The sequence below is a fragment of the Amorphotheca resinae genome (genome assembly GCF_003019875.1).
Source record: "Amorphotheca resinae ATCC 22711 unplaced genomic scaffold M430scaffold_2, whole genome shotgun sequence".
Classification (NCBI taxonomy): domain Eukaryota; kingdom Fungi; phylum Ascomycota; class Leotiomycetes; order Helotiales; family Amorphothecaceae; genus Amorphotheca; species Amorphotheca resinae.
This window is the reverse complement of record NW_020194472.1, coordinates 274,647-290,382: the sequence shown is the minus strand read 5'-3', so window position 1 is coordinate 290,382 and position 15,736 is coordinate 274,647. Positions and strand designations below refer to the sequence as shown.

The following is a 15,736-nucleotide window of genomic DNA, read 5'->3' as shown; positions in this document are numbered from 1 at the left end:
GGGGGGAGGGGGGGATGGATGGATGTAGGGAGGGAGGGAGGTACAATAGAATTAAGAGGAATTGAATGTTTGTCCGGAGGGGCGGGTATGGGATGGAGATGAAATGAAGGAAAGGATTTCACTGAATTTGATACAATGCTGTAGACAGAGCAAATTATAAACTCGGCATTATATGCCCTGAAGCACCATCTAGCACGATAGGTGTTCTATAGCTACTCCAAGTCCAAAAGAGGTTCAAAGATATAAACAGCCAGGACCATCAACACCCACATCTAATCCTTGACGTAAAGATATATCGAAGAAATCCGAAGGGTGACCTTCCTTCGGTCACGGGCTGGACTCATCACTACTACTCAGTCACCAGGGCACAGGCAAAGTAGAACCGTAACAACACTCCATTGAAATGCATCATGTACTCCTCGAGTTCTCCAGCAACCATATCAATACTCATCGCGTGGTGTCGTATCATCCCATTCCCCTAGAGGCGTCCTCATGATACGAGGACATTCCCGAAAACATCTTTCATTTCTCTCAGTGACGGTATCGCCATCACATCTGGCTGCGTTGAGACCCCTGCTGCCAGCCTCTCCTCCATCAGCCTGATCAGGACCGGGGGGACGCTCTCATCCGTGGCCCGGATGGTCAGCCGCACCATCTGCTCCGTGTTAGCACTCTCCTCTCAAATATCCTGTATGATGAACGTACCTGAGTCGCATAGTTAGGCTCCAGCCTTAACAAGCACCCGAACTTCCCACCATCGCCCGTGTGCAGAACGCTGGCACCGACAAAGTTCTTCCTGTTCGGATCTACTCCGTCCAAGACGCCCCAGCGGAATCCCTCAACTGTTCTTCGGATGAAGGGATCGTTGATCTCCCGCTCACCTTTGCTGCCCTTGAGCCCGAATATGCGCTGGGCCTCACGTGGTGCACTACCAATTTGCTTCCACCTCTTAAAGAAATCATCTGCCGAGAGCTCTGCGGGGTCCATAAACTTGTGTGCTGCCACTGGCAGCTTTAGAGTAAGCGCCTGCAGTGCTCCTGCGAGATAGCTTATCCTGATCGTGGGGCTCTTGTCAAAGACTTTTCTGGCCTGGAACATGATCATTTGCTGGCTTTGCGACCCTTGGCTGATCGTACTCTCTGGCATATTCTTGACTTCCCACGTCAGGTTTCCTTTCTCGCTCTCTTCGAGGTCAAGCGTTGTGGTAAATGAGCTGATTGCCGTGGGGTTTTTGTTCTGGAAGTAGAGGATGACGCAGGCCATTTGTCCACGGTATTCTGATCGCAACCCGATTTGGATCTGTGCGTCCTCGTAGAGAACACCCTCGGGTCTCAGGAGGAGCTTGTTGTACCCAATCTCCCAATCAGGTGACAGGTGAGCTGCACTAGCCAAGTTGGGTGCTTTCAGGGTCTTGGGCTCCGATGGACCTGAGTCTGACATATCTATTCCAGCAAGATCATTGACACCTTTCGCATGACCATTTGTGCCATTCATAGCTGCACCATTCGCTGTCCCATTGACTTGTCCGATACCGTTCGTGCTACTGAAAGCACGTTTCAGACCTGGATTCTTGGCCAGAGCGAAATCCTTCTCATTGGCATTCGCATCCTTCCCTCCGACAACCCATGTCCGCTTATCGCTGGTATTAGCATGCTTTTGATGTAGCCGCGAAAGGAGCGCGGATTGCCGTTCAGGGAAGGGAGGCATCTCATCACAGACAGTTCGGAGAAGATCATCCGTCGGTAAGCTTGCCAGTGCAAGATACTCACATGCTCGCTGCTGAAGTTCGGAATCAAGGGTGTGGCTATATGCTTGGAAAACATACATGAGTCGAGACTTGATTTCGGGAAAGAGGTTGACGAATTTGATATAAGAGGAGAGGATAATCGCTCTGGTGCTTGAGGAACATCCTTGTAATTTGCTCTGGAGAGCCATGAATTGTTCAATAGGACTGCAACCTTTGTCTTCGGCAATTAGATGACCAAATTCGCCCAAGATATAGCCTCCAATCTTTACGAGTGTCTCATGACAATGGTCGGCCTTGACATATTGTAGAATGTTTTGTGCGGCATAAACCTGGAGTTCCTCGTTGTTCGTGACGATCTGAATGACTCGATGCCACACTTCGTCACTCACATGATCTCCCGCCATTGCTATAAGCCGAAGTGATATATCGACGTACCACTGAATGTCTGTGGCGTACTTCTCTGTCAGGATGGCAATCTTCAAGACCATCTCTTCCCGGATGGCAAAATCAGCGGTCTGAAGATACTGCAGAAGTTCCCCGACAATTGGCTGTGCATTGCTTTGATCGCACATGCTGTATAGCAAGTCGAGGCCCTTCCGCCGAACGCTAATGTCTCGATCTTTCAGAGATCCGATGATGATGGATTGATGTTGTTTAATAGGGTCTAGTGTTTCTGCTCTCGCAGCCAAATGTGTCATGGCCTCCAGTCCGAGATACCGGACATTTGTTTCTCTTGATTGGATGAATTTTCCTAATCTCGTTGAGATCTGCTTCATCAAAGCTTGCTCTGTATCAAGATGTATAATCAAATTGATCGCTTCAAAAAGGACTGCATTTTGGGCGTTGTTCTGCTGAACATTCTTTGGCACCTCTAAAGCCAGATTCAGTATCTTCTGCAGTGACTCGCGGATTAAATCACGGACGTGTGTATCCTCTGGTAATAATTTAGCATGGATCCAGAAATGTTGGTTATAACCAACAACTTACCAGACGGCGGAAAGTATTGCAACAGCCTCAAGAGCTTGACCTGTATCCAGGGACACGGTACCTTGTAATAGAGGTAGTCCTGTGCATATTCCCCATCCACCAGAATTCTCTTCAATCTTGAAGCTGCCTTGACGTAACAACCCTTGTACTGCTCAGGGCTATCCTGCGCAAGAGCCATTACGAGAGAGGTTACTGACAGAGCAACACCCATATCCGCGTCGTCCATGAGGGAGATTATTCGTTCCGCCCATTGTGGCTGCACAATATCTGGGTGTTTGCGGTAGAGACGGAGGAGGGTCAATGCTGCCTTCTTTTTCACGAATGCCTTTGATGTCCTATGCGGTAAATTAGATATGCCCTCTTTCCGAAGACTCCGGGGTCCCTACGGAGATATTAGAAGTCTATGAACTTCACCACTTAGAGCCTCTCCCATTTCTCGACTCCCAACATTGGCAATGGCGTGCAATGCCAAGCAGTTGAAAAGCTCATTGTTATCAGTGAGGTCCTTTCTTATGCTATTGACCACAAGATGTAATAATTCGTGCTCTTCGTGCAGAAAAAGGGTCATGGCAAGGTAACCTATTTGCTTTTCGGAATACTGTCGCGCGGAGATAAGATTGACAGCTTCGAGATGTCCGAAGTCGACGTTCCAACCGAGAATGTATATGTACAGAAGCTTAAACAGTCAGTAACCAGAGTGCACTGAGTTCACAGAGAAAGCTTACTTTGCAGACGTATTTCTTTTTGTGGTATCCATTGAGGTTTCCATCTGTGATCTCTGTAGTTAGCAACCACTCGGATATTATAAAGTGATTCCAGCTATTATATACCTTTGAATTTCTGCCTGTGATAGATCAAACAAGTCAGTTATGATGTCTCTTGACCCATATATGAACAAACTATGATGCTAACCTTATATTGGCCAACTCTTTATTGATTCGCTTCTCCTCCAGTTCTCTTGCTCTTGCATTCCTCAGATCTGCAATGAATTGCACCAATCCACGCATGTTAGAGCTGTTCCCCGAGCTTCCGCGGTTCAGGAAGCCCACCGGCCCCGAGGAATTCATGGCTGGAGATTTTGACCGTCCTTATCTGGTGTATTAGATGTCTCGGCAGAAGAAGTCTGCTCTGAACACGCGCAAGTCCACCAGATCCGGGAGCAGAGCTCGCAGGTCCTGTTTCCAAGGTTGACTTGTCGAATAATCCTGCGAAGAAATGGCGCCGGGACGTAGATCGCGAAGGCTTCGTGTATTCAGCCTCGCTCGTGGAACTCCATCCGACACGACTGGCGTAACGGCCAGCTATTACTGGGCTCTGCCGTGGTGATGGTCTTCGATATGAGACTGGAAAGGGGAGGGCTCTTCGGGGAAGATGTTGATCTGCCCCCCCTCGTGGATCCACTAGGAGCGGCGCGAATTTACAGGGTAGCAGGGGTCTTAGTCAGCGGGAGAACGTCACAATCAGCCTCATCCAACTTCTTCAGCAAATAAATATCTTTGGCAGCAAAGTCTCTCAATTATGAATCCAGCAACAGCTCGACCTTTTCTTCGATACCTACCGACAAGACGGCGAATATGTATATCTCGAAGCTATGCTGTCCAGTCTCCAGGAAATCCAACTTTGCAAATCTTCAATAGGCATACAAAGTATCTCCAGAAAGAACGTGCCGCTGCCGACCCAGAGAGAAGTAGACAAGTGGATTATCTGAAAGATGAAGTAGCTATGCGGCTGTCCGAGAGGTTGCTCGTAAGTCTGAATTCCTGAACTGGTTTTCAAGTACTCATCAATTTAGGACATCAATCGCCATTTCGATCATGTTCTCGATTTCGGTGCAAACTCTTGTAACATAGCAAGAGCACTTACTCTCCCAGATCCCGACCCTGACCCTTCGAAAACAAGTTCACCACCTCTCTCGACCCGACTTTCACATCTCACAGCAGCAGACTCCTCCCGCACAATGCTCTACCGAGATGCCGACCTCCCTTTTAACAAAGAGATAAACCTAACGCGCCATGTGTTGGACGATGAGGAAAGTCTTCCCTATGAGGCAGAGACATTTGATGCGGTTCTCAGCTCTCTGAGCATGCATTGGATCAACGACCTGCCTTCAGTACTGGCGCAAATAAATCACATCCTGAAGCCCGATGCTCCTTTCATAGCAGCTATGTTCGGCGGTGACACTCTATTTGAATTGCGAACATCTTTACAGCTCGCGGATATGGAAAGAAGGGGTGGAGTCTCGCCGCACGTTTCTCCGCTGGCGGATGTGCGAGATATGGGGGGTTTGTTGCAAAAAGCTGGGTTTAAGATGTTGACTGTGGACGTGGATGACATTATTGTGGATTTTCCTGATACGTTTGCGTTGATGCAGGATTTGCAATCTATGGGAGAGAACAATGCTATATTAGGAAGGGAACCAGGTGCTATAAAGAGGGACGTCTTGCTTGCGAACGAGGCCATCTATCGAGCGCTTCATGGCAACGAAGATGGGACAATACCTGCGACATTCAGGATGATATACATGATTGGTTGGAAAGAGGGACCAAATCAATCCAAGCCATTACCCCGAGGAACCGGCCAAGTTAATCTTGCAGATATACTTGGCGGTGGGGAGGTCAAATGAACCAGACCACTGTGATATATTATGTACGATGAGTTAGGGATGGATTCAAGCTCAGAAGCCGAGAATTGAGGCGGCTGATGGGACGAATAATTGTCTTAATATGGCCTATAAACCGAGTCTCATGGACCTGGTCCATCGCTCAGATACGAAAAGCATCAACAGACCTTAATGCTAGTGCTTGATCAGGAGAGACAGTATTGAGTGGAACAAAGGATTGTCCTGATTCCAGCGAATGAATCCATGATGCGGCCGTTTCTCTTGTGGTGCAGGTGTTGGACAAGCCTACGTGGCAGATGAGCTATAAAGCAACGGAGTGAAAACAGGGCTGAAACACGCTGATGCTTCTCTGCTGTTGGAATGGCTACCCTATTACAATAATCTAGCGCTTACTTGAGCTTCCTTCTCAATTAGTTCCCTACGCTCTGTTTGTATCTCCTCGAGCGTTGCAAGGCTACGCACATCACCAGACGACCTATCCTTTCATATACCTCTGTTCTACCCTCTCGATAATTTATGAACGATACAGCTTTTCTCCTTGAAGAGAAATGACGCTTGAATTCATGATGGTGTTGTGGAATCTGAGACTTTATCTCTCCTTCGTCTGATTCTTGGCCGTTCCCATTCTCTATGGATCTAGCGATCCAACCATCAAGTGTGGATGTACGGCCTTGTCCGTCCCCTATTAAGAAGTTATATTCCTCAAAACCTCAATTGTTCCTTACATTCATATAAAAACTGCTCCCTTGACTACCTAGTCTACAGCGGGTAAATCACGCGGTGCTTTGTCAATGGTCCAATATCGAGGCCAGGAGAATCCTCCTAATGTCACATATGCACATATTGAGGCATGCCGCTCACGTATTGTTTCAATTCTGCCGGTGATCATGTGCTCTGATATCTCTTCTATATACAACGAAGGATCTGAAATCTGGAAAGCCGAAGGATCCGAGTTTTGTTGTGGAGAGTTTTGAGTTTCTAGGAAACAAATAAAGTAGTGATCGTATTATAAGGGAATTATTCTCGAGCACTGCTCAAGACTGTGCTTCAACTGAATGTTCTCCAAACCAAGGGGTATCTCTGAAATTACAACTGTAATAAAAAGTACAACCGCCAGACCCATTCCTTTACAACATGTTTGCTGGCGGGCCGGGTAGCCATCATAGCCTGATCTCCTTCCAAACCCTAAGTTGGGGTATTCGAAGCTCTTTCCAGTGGTGAAATGCAAATCTCCAGACTAGAAGCTGTTATTCCAGAACAGCCATGCCGGAAGAGTGCGCCGAGAATAAACACCAATGAAAACGGAATCCAGTCCTACGGAGTGTGCGTTTGATTCAACCACTGCAAGCACTTAGTATCTCACTCACTGGAACGTGGCTCAATGACTTACCGCCCAGCTTCCCAGCACTCTCCCGAGCGACTCATCCGCCAAGCTCGTAAACATCTTCAAGCTCAAATCCAAATCGTTGGCCTTGCATCCCACACATCGATCCACGACCTCCACGTCCACACTCCTATTCCCGCCTACACTCTGATCATATCTCGTAATCCGAATCTTCTTCCCACACAATGGATTGTTATTCGGATTCGCGCTCGTGGACGCTGCATCCCATATGATATGCGACACCGCACATATGGAATCCGACGAGGTATTCTCGTAGCCGCATGCGCCGTAACCTGGACCCGGGCTGTAGTACGTCAAATCACCGGTAAAAATACCGGTATTGGATGGTAGCGGCAAATCTTGCGCTTTTGATCTGGGAGAAGGAGGGGTTAGTGGAATAGACGGTGGTGATGAGAAGGAGGTATGAAAGGAGGGTGCCCCAGAATAGGCCAGGTATCTTTGGTATGAAAGTAGTGATATTTGGAACATACGATTTGCGGGTAAGCCCGACTGCGAGACCGATAATGAGGGCGACGAGGGCAATAGATACGAGGAGTAGGATAATACATGTTCGGCGACTGAGCCCGCAGTACTTGCGACTAGAGGGGACCCCCTCGACGGGAACTCCTTTATCGAGGGTTTGGATATCAGACGCGCTTTTTCTGCTGAAGAAAGACTTGACTTTATCGAATGACGGGGCGTAGAGGAAGTGATTCCTGAAGATGGAGCTCTTGGCGGCCACCGGAGGTGCCTCCCATGCTGGGATCTCGTGCGTCGCCATTGGGTTTGAAGGTCTACGGGTACTATGGCGATGCGCGCATTGTTGAATGAGAGATATAGAGAAGAGTAAAGAGAGGTGATTACCGCAATTGACGATGAGGGGGGAAAGAGCGCGCGACACGATCGAGGTTCTGAAATTGGCGCACGGCGCAATCTAAAGTCCCGGTAGGCAATCTCATATCAGTCTGGGGTGGTGGTTTTAGCGTCGGCCCATGCATTCTTAGCTCTCGACCACTCTTCACCTTCGCGACGTGCAACAAATTCAGGGAGGCATGATTAGATAATCAGATAACCTCCGAGCTTGTCACGCCCGGTACTTCATGACAGCTCTAGCTTCGCGATGTGCAACAAAATAGGGACACAAGAGTTATTTCTCTACACCGACGGCATTCATGCTTGCGATGCTTGCGATGCGCAGCAAATGTAGTCATCAGATACCTGCCAACCTTGTGCCGAAATGGCCTGTTTGACACCCTCTGAGAAATTTTGACACCTGCTGAGCATGTAGCATTGTAGCCAAATCAGATACCTTAGGAGCGAGTTTCTTCTTGGCGCTCAGTGAGCTGCAGATTTGCGACGTGCAACAAAACTTTGTTCCTACGCCCGAGGAGGGACTACTCCGTAAACCTTATCTATATTTAGTTCAGGGGCCCGCTCACCTTTCACTCCCAAAATATCAAATTGTAACAGTCTCTTCAATAATTCTGCTTGTCACCTTTTCTCCTCGACTTTACTTGATATTCAGACCGCCCGACTACTATTTCGTTCCTCGAGGAGAGATCTTACAAGGGGACTAGCCTCAGAGGTCTTACCTACCTAGGCACTTGTCATACAACCAACATCTTTCGAGAGCTACGAAATACCACGGCTGTACTTCGTTCCATGCTTTTAATATATGGCGGACATACCAGCTCTTCCCCTTCTTAAGGGAACAGTTCATCTCGAAGATGCATTGGACGATGATGACGATATGCTAGCCCAATTGCGGTATCCGCGACAAAAGGAGGAATTTTGGGACTACCTATTGGCCCACAAGGCTGATATCGAAAACATGGTCCGTTATCATTTGGGCATTAATAGCTGTCATGTCTGCGTCAGGGAAATATGGAAATCTGGCAGCTTTAATGTGGTTATTCCGATCCTCACCCCCGTGAGTGGCCGCCGAGGGCATAACAAAGTCTATATTCGCTTTCCGCTCCCATATAAGATAGGAGAGGCAAACTCCCCCGGAAACGTGGAAGAGAAGCTCCGGACAGAAATTGCGACCTACATATGGCTTCATGAACAGTGCCCCGATGTGCCGATTCCCACTTTACACGGCTTCGGTCTTCCTGATGGACAATGCGTAAGTTCAATCTATATGTCTACTTCTAGTCTAATGTGTATAGTTCACGCACCCTCAGAACACATCGTTCTTTGCAAGGGTAATTTGGGAGATAAAACGTCGTGTCTTGTCTTTTCTCGGCCTTCCGACTCCATGTAATTATGTACGACGCAGACTACACAACCCATTCAAATCCGGCTATCTCATCCTCGGCGAAGCAGAAGGCGAACCTCTTCATCAGTCATGGGAGGCTCATCGACACGATAAGTTCTATCGATCTAGGCTGTTTCACAGCCTCGCACGCATCTCTCTTTCCTTGAATAAATCTCCCCTACCCCGAATAGGATCATTGACCTTTGATTCACGCGGTACCATTTCGCTGTCCAATCGACCCCTTACTCTCTACCTTCAAATGTTAGAAAATGAAGGAATACCATCAGGAATTCCACGACAGAGAACCTACGCTTCTGTAGAGCCTTATATCTCCGACTTGCTTAGTTTTCAGGATAACAAGATCTTGTGTCAACCAAATGCTGTCCGTGACCGGAATGACGGTGAAATGCAAATGGCAGCTTTGACGGCTCTCCGAGCCACTATGCATCGCTTCATACGTACGCAGTATCGTGATGGCCCTTTCTTCCTTACGCTGACGGATCTTCATCGAAGCAACATCTGGGTCGATGAGCAATGGAACATCCAGACTATCATAGATCTCGAGTGGGCGTGTTCGCAACCAGTCGAAATGCAATTGCCGCCCTATTGGCTCACATCCAAGGCCGTGGATGGTTTTGACGAGCCAGAGTCTGTCGCTGAGTTGGACACCTTGTTGAAAGAGTATTTTGATATCTACGAGGAGGAAGAAAAGACGCGGAATGGCACACTCTACCAAGCGCCCATCATGCGACATGCCTGGGACACAGGGAGCTTCTGGTATTTCCAAGCGGTCAAAATTCCCAAGGGAATGTATAGGGTGTTCAACTCCAACATCCAGCCCTTATTTAACAAGGAACACTGGAAAGAACCGGTCTTCGACCAAGTCTTCTGGTGGTACTGGGGAGTCAGGGCCCAGGAGGTCATGGAGAGGAAGATCAAGGACAGAGAAGACTATGTGATGCAATTGAATGAGGCTTTCGGCGCTGATGCGCAACGTAATACAGTCCAGATCACAACAAACGGAGAAGACACAGCTAAACACAAGGCTGTGGAGATAGCCACGCTCCAAATATTGGATATGGATAAAGAGCACGAGGATAATGGCCATGCACATTAGCCCCATTTTGGAGTATCAGCATAACAAAGGTTATGAAGGACGTCGATAAAGAGAAGTCTAATATTATTATTATGTGGATTAGGCCGCTCCAGATTCGAGCAACGACACTCGTTACGATCTTTTTTGAAAGTGACTGCGCGAAAAAGGTACCTGGGAAACGGAAGGGTCCTTTCCCTTGTCGGTACCTATGCAGAGCGACACCTAGAAACGACAGTGTAACTCTTTTTTTTGAGCCGGGTACCTTTTTCAAACATGCGCCTCTGGAGGAAAAGGTCTATCTACAGAAAGCATGCCTGCGAGGAGAGGTACCAAGTTATAAGAGGGCGTCCATATCCCCGGCTTTTTCTGTTGCTGGTAGTGGCTGTCTTTCCTTGTCGAGCACGGGGCTCCAAAGGTGTTCTGATGGTCTTTGGGACGGGAAAGGAGTTATTGTCTTTAGGGTTACTGAGCCCACTATCTGACATTCGTCAAGGTCCATCTTCTTGTAATCAGCGCGACGCAGGGTTGCTGCGCTAGAACATTTTATCTTGATTTTCAATTTCCCCCCTGGAGCTGGAGATATGTATGCCGTAGGATTTAGTGCGCCACAAGCAAACAGCCGCCAACTCAGACGTGCAACAAAACCTCTGACGGAAACTTACAGAGGATGCATCAACTGGGATGAATCACAACGAACGCACAAATTCACGCTTCACGGGAACACACATAAGCGGAAGGCTAATGATGTAACGAGGTCTTCCAAGACTGTCGAGTTCTCCTAATCAATGGCAGAGGTTGCTTTCATGTAGGTATGAAGTGGGCAGGTACCACTGGGCGGGAATGTTGAAGGGTTGATACCTTTCGTGGCGCCCAGTTAAAATACTATCTATGACTTAGATAGAAGCTTGATGGCAATTAGGTATCCCTCTGTCCTGGACTATGAAGGGATTTAGGAAACCAGCTGCAACGACTATGCCAATCTCGAACAGTATCCCCACCTTCGTCATTCTTCAGGACCCCTGGATAACACCTCGAGTGGTCAAATGTGGTGGAGCTGTTCCGTACAGGAAATGCACCCAGGAAACTAATCCTCGGAATCCGCAGGACTGCAGCACCAGTTGCAACGTATACACCGACGAAGACATCTCCGGTCCCTCAAACATCTGCTTATACACTTGTAAGGGTCTCTTGGCCAAGTCCGTTGCTCAGGTGAGCTGGATTACGACAGGATATGTGAGAAGCTACTGTAGCAGAGAGCAGATAATAAATCAAGAGATGAAACTGTTCCACGCCTATTACCGTGTTCTTAACAGTATCCTTGATGAGACTTATCATCGTGGCTTCCAAGGCAATTCTGGAATGGAACTCATGGCACATGACATGCTAACCAGGAAAACATGAACAAGGGAACATTCTGGATTGTTCTGCGATGCCAAGATAAAAGGTCTCCAGGTCTGTGCTGTCCACTTGACGTTTAATTACACGCCATACGGTGTTTGGCAGGCTATTTTAGGACCCTGGTCTATCCGTCCAATACGTATAGTAAACAAATCTCCATACATGCCGCGTCTGAAGATCGCCATTTGTCGACGTGCGGGCGCGACACCATGTAAATAGGCCAATATCCGGAATGTTCCTCATATGATCGAACGGGCAGATAATCTGGAAATTGAGTGTTGTCGTCCACCGGCAGGCGACGAGGGGTTTTGTGGTAACTAAGGTACCGTCGCCTTAATAATATCTTAGACGTCAGCAAAAAGACTTCGGCCATCGTCGCATGTGGGACTTGCAGCTGCGCTCTTTTCCACGCGACACAATTGTCTACCCATCTTCGAAAAAAAAAAAGAGAAGAGACACATTAATCGGAAAAGTGCGGTAGCGCGACGAAGACGAGGCTCGAGGGAGTCCTTGAATGTGACAATGAGCGCGATACGAGCCAGTTGAGACCGATACATACGTTGACCCCACGCTCGCTCTCCCCCTCTCCTAGAAGAGTTGCAGAATACACATCACCACGGGCACCAATTGTGATTGCTGCTACAGAATGTTTTCCTACCTCCGACCTCATCGGCGCGCGCCTTCGACCTCTACATCTCCAGCACCAGAACAGTCGCATTCCTGGGAAGGATCCCCACATTCGACATCCGATTCCCGACGACATCCAGATACCCGAACGCCAGAATCATCAACAAAGAAACCCCCGCTCCCCCCTTCACTACCCCCAATTGCGCGAGTGCCATCTGAAGAACCATTCTTTGACATACCCGGCGGAGATCTTTTTAAGGAGACGCATGAGCGGGACCAAAAAGAGCAGAATTCGGGCACATCAAGCGGGAATGCACGAGCACGAGATATACACACATCCAGTAATCACTCCAGAATACCGGCTGCAGAGACGCAGAGACCACGGTCAGCAGAAGATGCTGGCGCAGCGAATCGTACGACTCTCCCGTCTTCAAGGTCACAGACTGGTATGGATCAGGAACCAATACAAGGACAAAGGCCGGCGGAGTCTGATCCTCCATTTGCCACGGCATCAGATTCACGAAGCAAGACAATAATGGCAAGCAGACGACCAGCTGGCGCAAAGCTACCTACCCCTCCTTCTTCCGCTTCAAATGCGACCTCGACATTCGAGCCGGTGCAACCGCGATCAGGGAAGAGGTTGAATCTTCTGAATCCAATGGCCTTGCTTGCTCGCCGGAGGACGCACCAATCTATGCCCCCGCTTTCAGCGGAATCTCTTGCATCCGGCCGAATAGGGGACAATTTCAACGATAATTTTGATCCGCGAATCAAAGGAACTGTTGTACATGATTTCAGTGCTCCTAGGCCGAGAAAGATCGTATCTACCAACGATCCTCGGAACGAAGGAAATAAAACGAGCACCGCCAGCCAATCTCAGAAAAGTCCGAATGCTCTGCAAGAGGGGGTTGCCACGGACGAGGACGCGAGTGGGCCATGGGCAAGTGGGAATCACACGCCAGTCTTCACAGAAAACTTCGAAGAAGAACAGTATCCAGCAGCTGGACCTCACGTACGGAAAGCCAACGATTTGTCCGACCTTCCTATGCCGAACCCTCCTTATGCTCACGGCACTCAGAAATCAATTGATCCAAACTTGAAAGCCGGAAGTAGCGACAATGCAGAGGAGGAACTTCTCAAAAATATCAATACAGAGAGACCAGTGCCAGATATTCCGCCTGCAGTACCTCCGAAGGCCGAGGCCAGACGAATTTCGATAGACCAGTCTTCTACACCACCAAAATCTACACCGTCGAAGACAGCACGATCTCGCAACGTCTCGGAAGTCTCTGCTAAGGATGCAATAAGCCTTGGCATTCCAAGGCATATGAAGAGCACGTCATCCAGATTTAGTTTCGACATGATAGGCGCTGCTGAGCAAGAAAGGATATTAGAAGACAGACACCGCCAACGTGCTTTAGAAAAAGAAAACCAAAAAGCTAACGGTGGCGAACTTGATGATGAGTTTGATGATGAGTACAATTATGATAACATGGACGACGATGATGGTTTGGAAGAGAAGATTCCCGGTGTAAACGCCGATTATGATGAAGAAGACCCCCAGTTTTATTTGGAGGAACAAATACCTGGTGTCAACATTGATGCAGTAGAAGGGAACGAAGAGGCTCTGGATGGAAACCAGAATATTGAGGGCTTTTCTTTCCAACAAACGCCGGCCGTGGCATTGAGTCCAGGTAGTTCAGGGATGGCCAGCACTCCACGTGATGCAAATGGAGATGTTATTGGTTTCGCCATGACGAAGAACTCACCTACCCCTTCCGCGAATGTTGATGAGAATCCCGGAACACGTCAAGCCTCCTCCACTTCTCCTCAAAATTCATCGCCGGGACCTGATTCAGCGGCGAGCGGTTTAGGGATTGAAGGTGTTGATACAGGTAATTTCGTGGGGGCAGGAACAGAGTTTCCGAAACCTGAATCGACGAATCCTGAGGCAACTGAGGTTCCACGCCCGTCTGTAATTGACGACGATGACCTCTACTTTGACGATGGTACTCTCGAAGGTCCGGGAGAGGGAGCTCAAGGTGTCGAGTTCGACGAATCAGTATTTGATAGGATCGACACTGATCGGTATGGAAGGCCTCTGAAACCATTCTCATTACAACCAATACAACCAACACTTTATTCTCCGCCGACTTTACCGGCGGACCCATTACCACTCCGGAAGGAGACAGTTGAAGCGGACGATAATATAAAAACTTCTTCAGGAGATGCTATATCACCAGGAAGCGGTTCTCCAAGAGGCACCTCAGCCTTGCAGCCTTCAACAGCAGGAAATGGGCATGAGCCTTCTGCTACACAACCAAGCAATCTCACTCAGGATAGTCTAGCCGCATATCAATCAGCCCTCGCAGCCGCCGCATTCAACGCTGCAGCCAATGGGAAATTTCGCCGTGATAGCAATAACACTCTTCCTTCTCCCTCAGAACACGAAGATGCTCATCCCGGACTCGTTTCCGACTCCAGCCGCACATCCCATTACGAACCGTTTTCTCCAAACTATGATTTTGAGGATGACTTCGACTACGATGACGCACTCGAAGATGATCCCATCATAGCGGCAGCTAACGCCGAAGCTCTCGCCAACGACATGGACGGCTTCTACGGTCAAGAGTTCGGCTTCTATTCCATGCCTTCAGCTGGCGAAGCTGAGTATGCGAATGGTGGATATTTTGGACCTCGAGGCGTCGAGGGCATAAACCGCAGCCAAAGTGGCCGAGTCGCCTCCAGAGAACCAAATCTTACGCCAATTACAGAACGCTCGGAATACTCGAACCGCAATTCCTTCATGTCGTTGTCTCTGCATGGATCTGCACCGGTCGTTAGTCCAGGCCTGGCCCAGCTGGCGGGTATGCCAGAATATGACGGCGATATGAGTCTCAATGCTTTATTGAAGTTGAGAAGAGGTGCGTGGGGTGGTAGTCAGGCCAGTTTGCATAGCAGTACCGGCAGTCCTCGAAGTGCGGGAGGAGCAGATGACTCGAGTCCTGTTGGGCAACTGCCTCCTTGGACACCTGGGGCTGCAGCCACACATTCCACGGGAGGACATAAGAGGCAGAATAGCGGATTCAGTGTCGCTGCTAGTGATGTGCAGAGCGAGGATAACTCTGCGCCGGCGAGTCCCACGTTGGCTACGGCTGTTTCCTCATCTAGAGATGAGAACAAGAGGCCAGTCATGGATGATGCGCAGAAGGAGAAGGAGAAGGAGTTCAGGAAACATCGACATACGGGGAGTGCCGAAAGCATTAGTTATTCGAAGGAGGACGATCCCCACTCCCCAACAGGTGAGAGATGGATTTTGGAAAGGAGACGGACTTCAGAACATGGCGTTGAACTACTAGGGAGGGAAATCGTGAGTGGCGGTACGATATAAAGAACAAATTAAAGTTAATGTTACACATGCCCTCTGGGGACTTCGAGTGAGGATGAACCATGTCGGTATACATGAGAATATGTGAATTGTGCGATACATCATTTCAGATCTTATAAAGGCATCATGGAATTACCCCCCTGCCAGCGGTCTTTGCAAAACTTCAGCTTCTATTCTACGGAGTAGTGAACCCGAAAGCAATCGAGAGGTTGTATGTAGATATATGCATATA

At 48.6% G+C, this 15,736-nt stretch overlaps 7 protein-coding genes across 7 annotated transcripts; 4 read left to right on the top strand and 3 right to left on the bottom strand.

The window, feature by feature from the left end:
- Window positions 1-140: 140 nt before the first annotated feature.
- M430DRAFT_63672 (hypothetical protein) lies at window positions 141-4,086 on the bottom strand. Its single transcript, XM_024869073.1, has 7 exons — window positions 3,647-4,086; window positions 3,570-3,578; window positions 3,460-3,508; window positions 3,121-3,410; window positions 2,735-3,069; window positions 706-2,681; window positions 141-655 (listed from the first exon to the last, which is right to left on the bottom strand). Exons 1-7 carry the CDS (start codon window positions 3,799-3,801, stop codon window positions 491-493), a joined length of 2,979 nt encoding a protein of 992 aa, XP_024723633.1. The 5' UTR covers window positions 3,802-4,086; the 3' UTR covers window positions 141-490.
- A 166-nt stretch (window positions 4,087-4,252) lies between these two features.
- M430DRAFT_95179 (hypothetical protein) lies at window positions 4,253-5,357 on the top strand (the record flags this gene model as incomplete). The annotated part of the gene is made up of 2 exons (XM_024869877.1): window positions 4,253-4,480; window positions 4,527-5,357. The coding sequence occupies 2 exons, from the start codon at window positions 4,253-4,255 to the stop codon at window positions 5,355-5,357; spliced, it is 1,059 nt and encodes a 352-aa protein (XP_024723632.1).
- A 1,311-nt stretch (window positions 5,358-6,668) lies between these two features.
- M430DRAFT_15779 (hypothetical protein) lies at window positions 6,669-7,519 on the bottom strand (the record flags this gene model as incomplete). The annotated part of the gene is made up of 3 exons (XM_024863323.1): window positions 6,669-6,695; window positions 6,745-7,111; window positions 7,230-7,519. The coding sequence occupies 3 exons, from the start codon at window positions 7,517-7,519 to the stop codon at window positions 6,669-6,671; spliced, it is 684 nt and encodes a 227-aa protein (XP_024723631.1).
- Window positions 7,520-8,413: 894 nt separating this feature from the next.
- Window positions 8,414-10,112, top strand: M430DRAFT_95760 (hypothetical protein; the record flags this gene model as incomplete). Its single annotated transcript, XM_024869905.1, has 2 exons — window positions 8,414-8,863; window positions 8,907-10,112. The coding sequence occupies 2 exons, from the start codon at window positions 8,414-8,416 to the stop codon at window positions 10,110-10,112; spliced, it is 1,656 nt and encodes a 551-aa protein (XP_024723630.1).
- M430DRAFT_32888 (hypothetical protein) lies at window positions 10,005-10,626 on the bottom strand. Its single transcript, XM_024866247.1, has 2 exons — window positions 10,558-10,626; window positions 10,005-10,519 (listed from the first exon to the last, which is right to left on the bottom strand). Exons 1-2 carry the CDS (start codon window positions 10,574-10,576, stop codon window positions 10,359-10,361), a joined length of 180 nt encoding a protein of 59 aa, XP_024723629.1. The 5' UTR covers window positions 10,577-10,626; the 3' UTR covers window positions 10,005-10,358.
- Window positions 10,627-11,030: 404 nt separating this feature from the next.
- On the top strand, window positions 11,031-11,492 carry M430DRAFT_15777 (hypothetical protein; the record flags this gene model as incomplete). The annotated part of the gene is made up of 1 exon (XM_024863321.1): window positions 11,031-11,492. One exon carries the CDS (start codon window positions 11,031-11,033, stop codon window positions 11,490-11,492), a length of 462 nt encoding a protein of 153 aa, XP_024723628.1.
- Window positions 11,493-11,909: 417 nt separating this feature from the next.
- M430DRAFT_32886 (hypothetical protein) lies at window positions 11,910-15,556 on the top strand. The gene has a single exon (XM_024866246.1). It carries the CDS (start codon window positions 12,136-12,138, stop codon window positions 15,505-15,507), a length of 3,372 nt encoding a protein of 1,123 aa, XP_024723627.1. The 5' UTR covers window positions 11,910-12,135; the 3' UTR covers window positions 15,508-15,556.
- Window positions 15,557-15,736: the final 180 nt, after the last annotated feature.

Coding starts and splice junctions, on each gene's coding strand:
- M430DRAFT_63672 (XM_024869073.1), bottom strand. CDS start 3,801: ATGAATTCCTCGGGGCCGGTGGGCTTCCTGAACCGCGGAAGCTCGGGG. Junction 3,411..3,459: donor AAAAGAAATACGTCTGCAAA/GTAAGCTTTCTC, acceptor TGACTGTTTAAG/CTTCTGTACATATACATTCT. Junction 656..705: donor AGCCTAACTATGCGACTCAG/GTACGTTCATCA, acceptor AACACGGAGCAG/ATGGTGCGGCTGACCATCCG.
- M430DRAFT_32886 (XM_024866246.1), top strand. CDS start 12,136: ATGTTTTCCTACCTCCGACCTCATCGGCGCGCGCCTTCGACCTCTACA.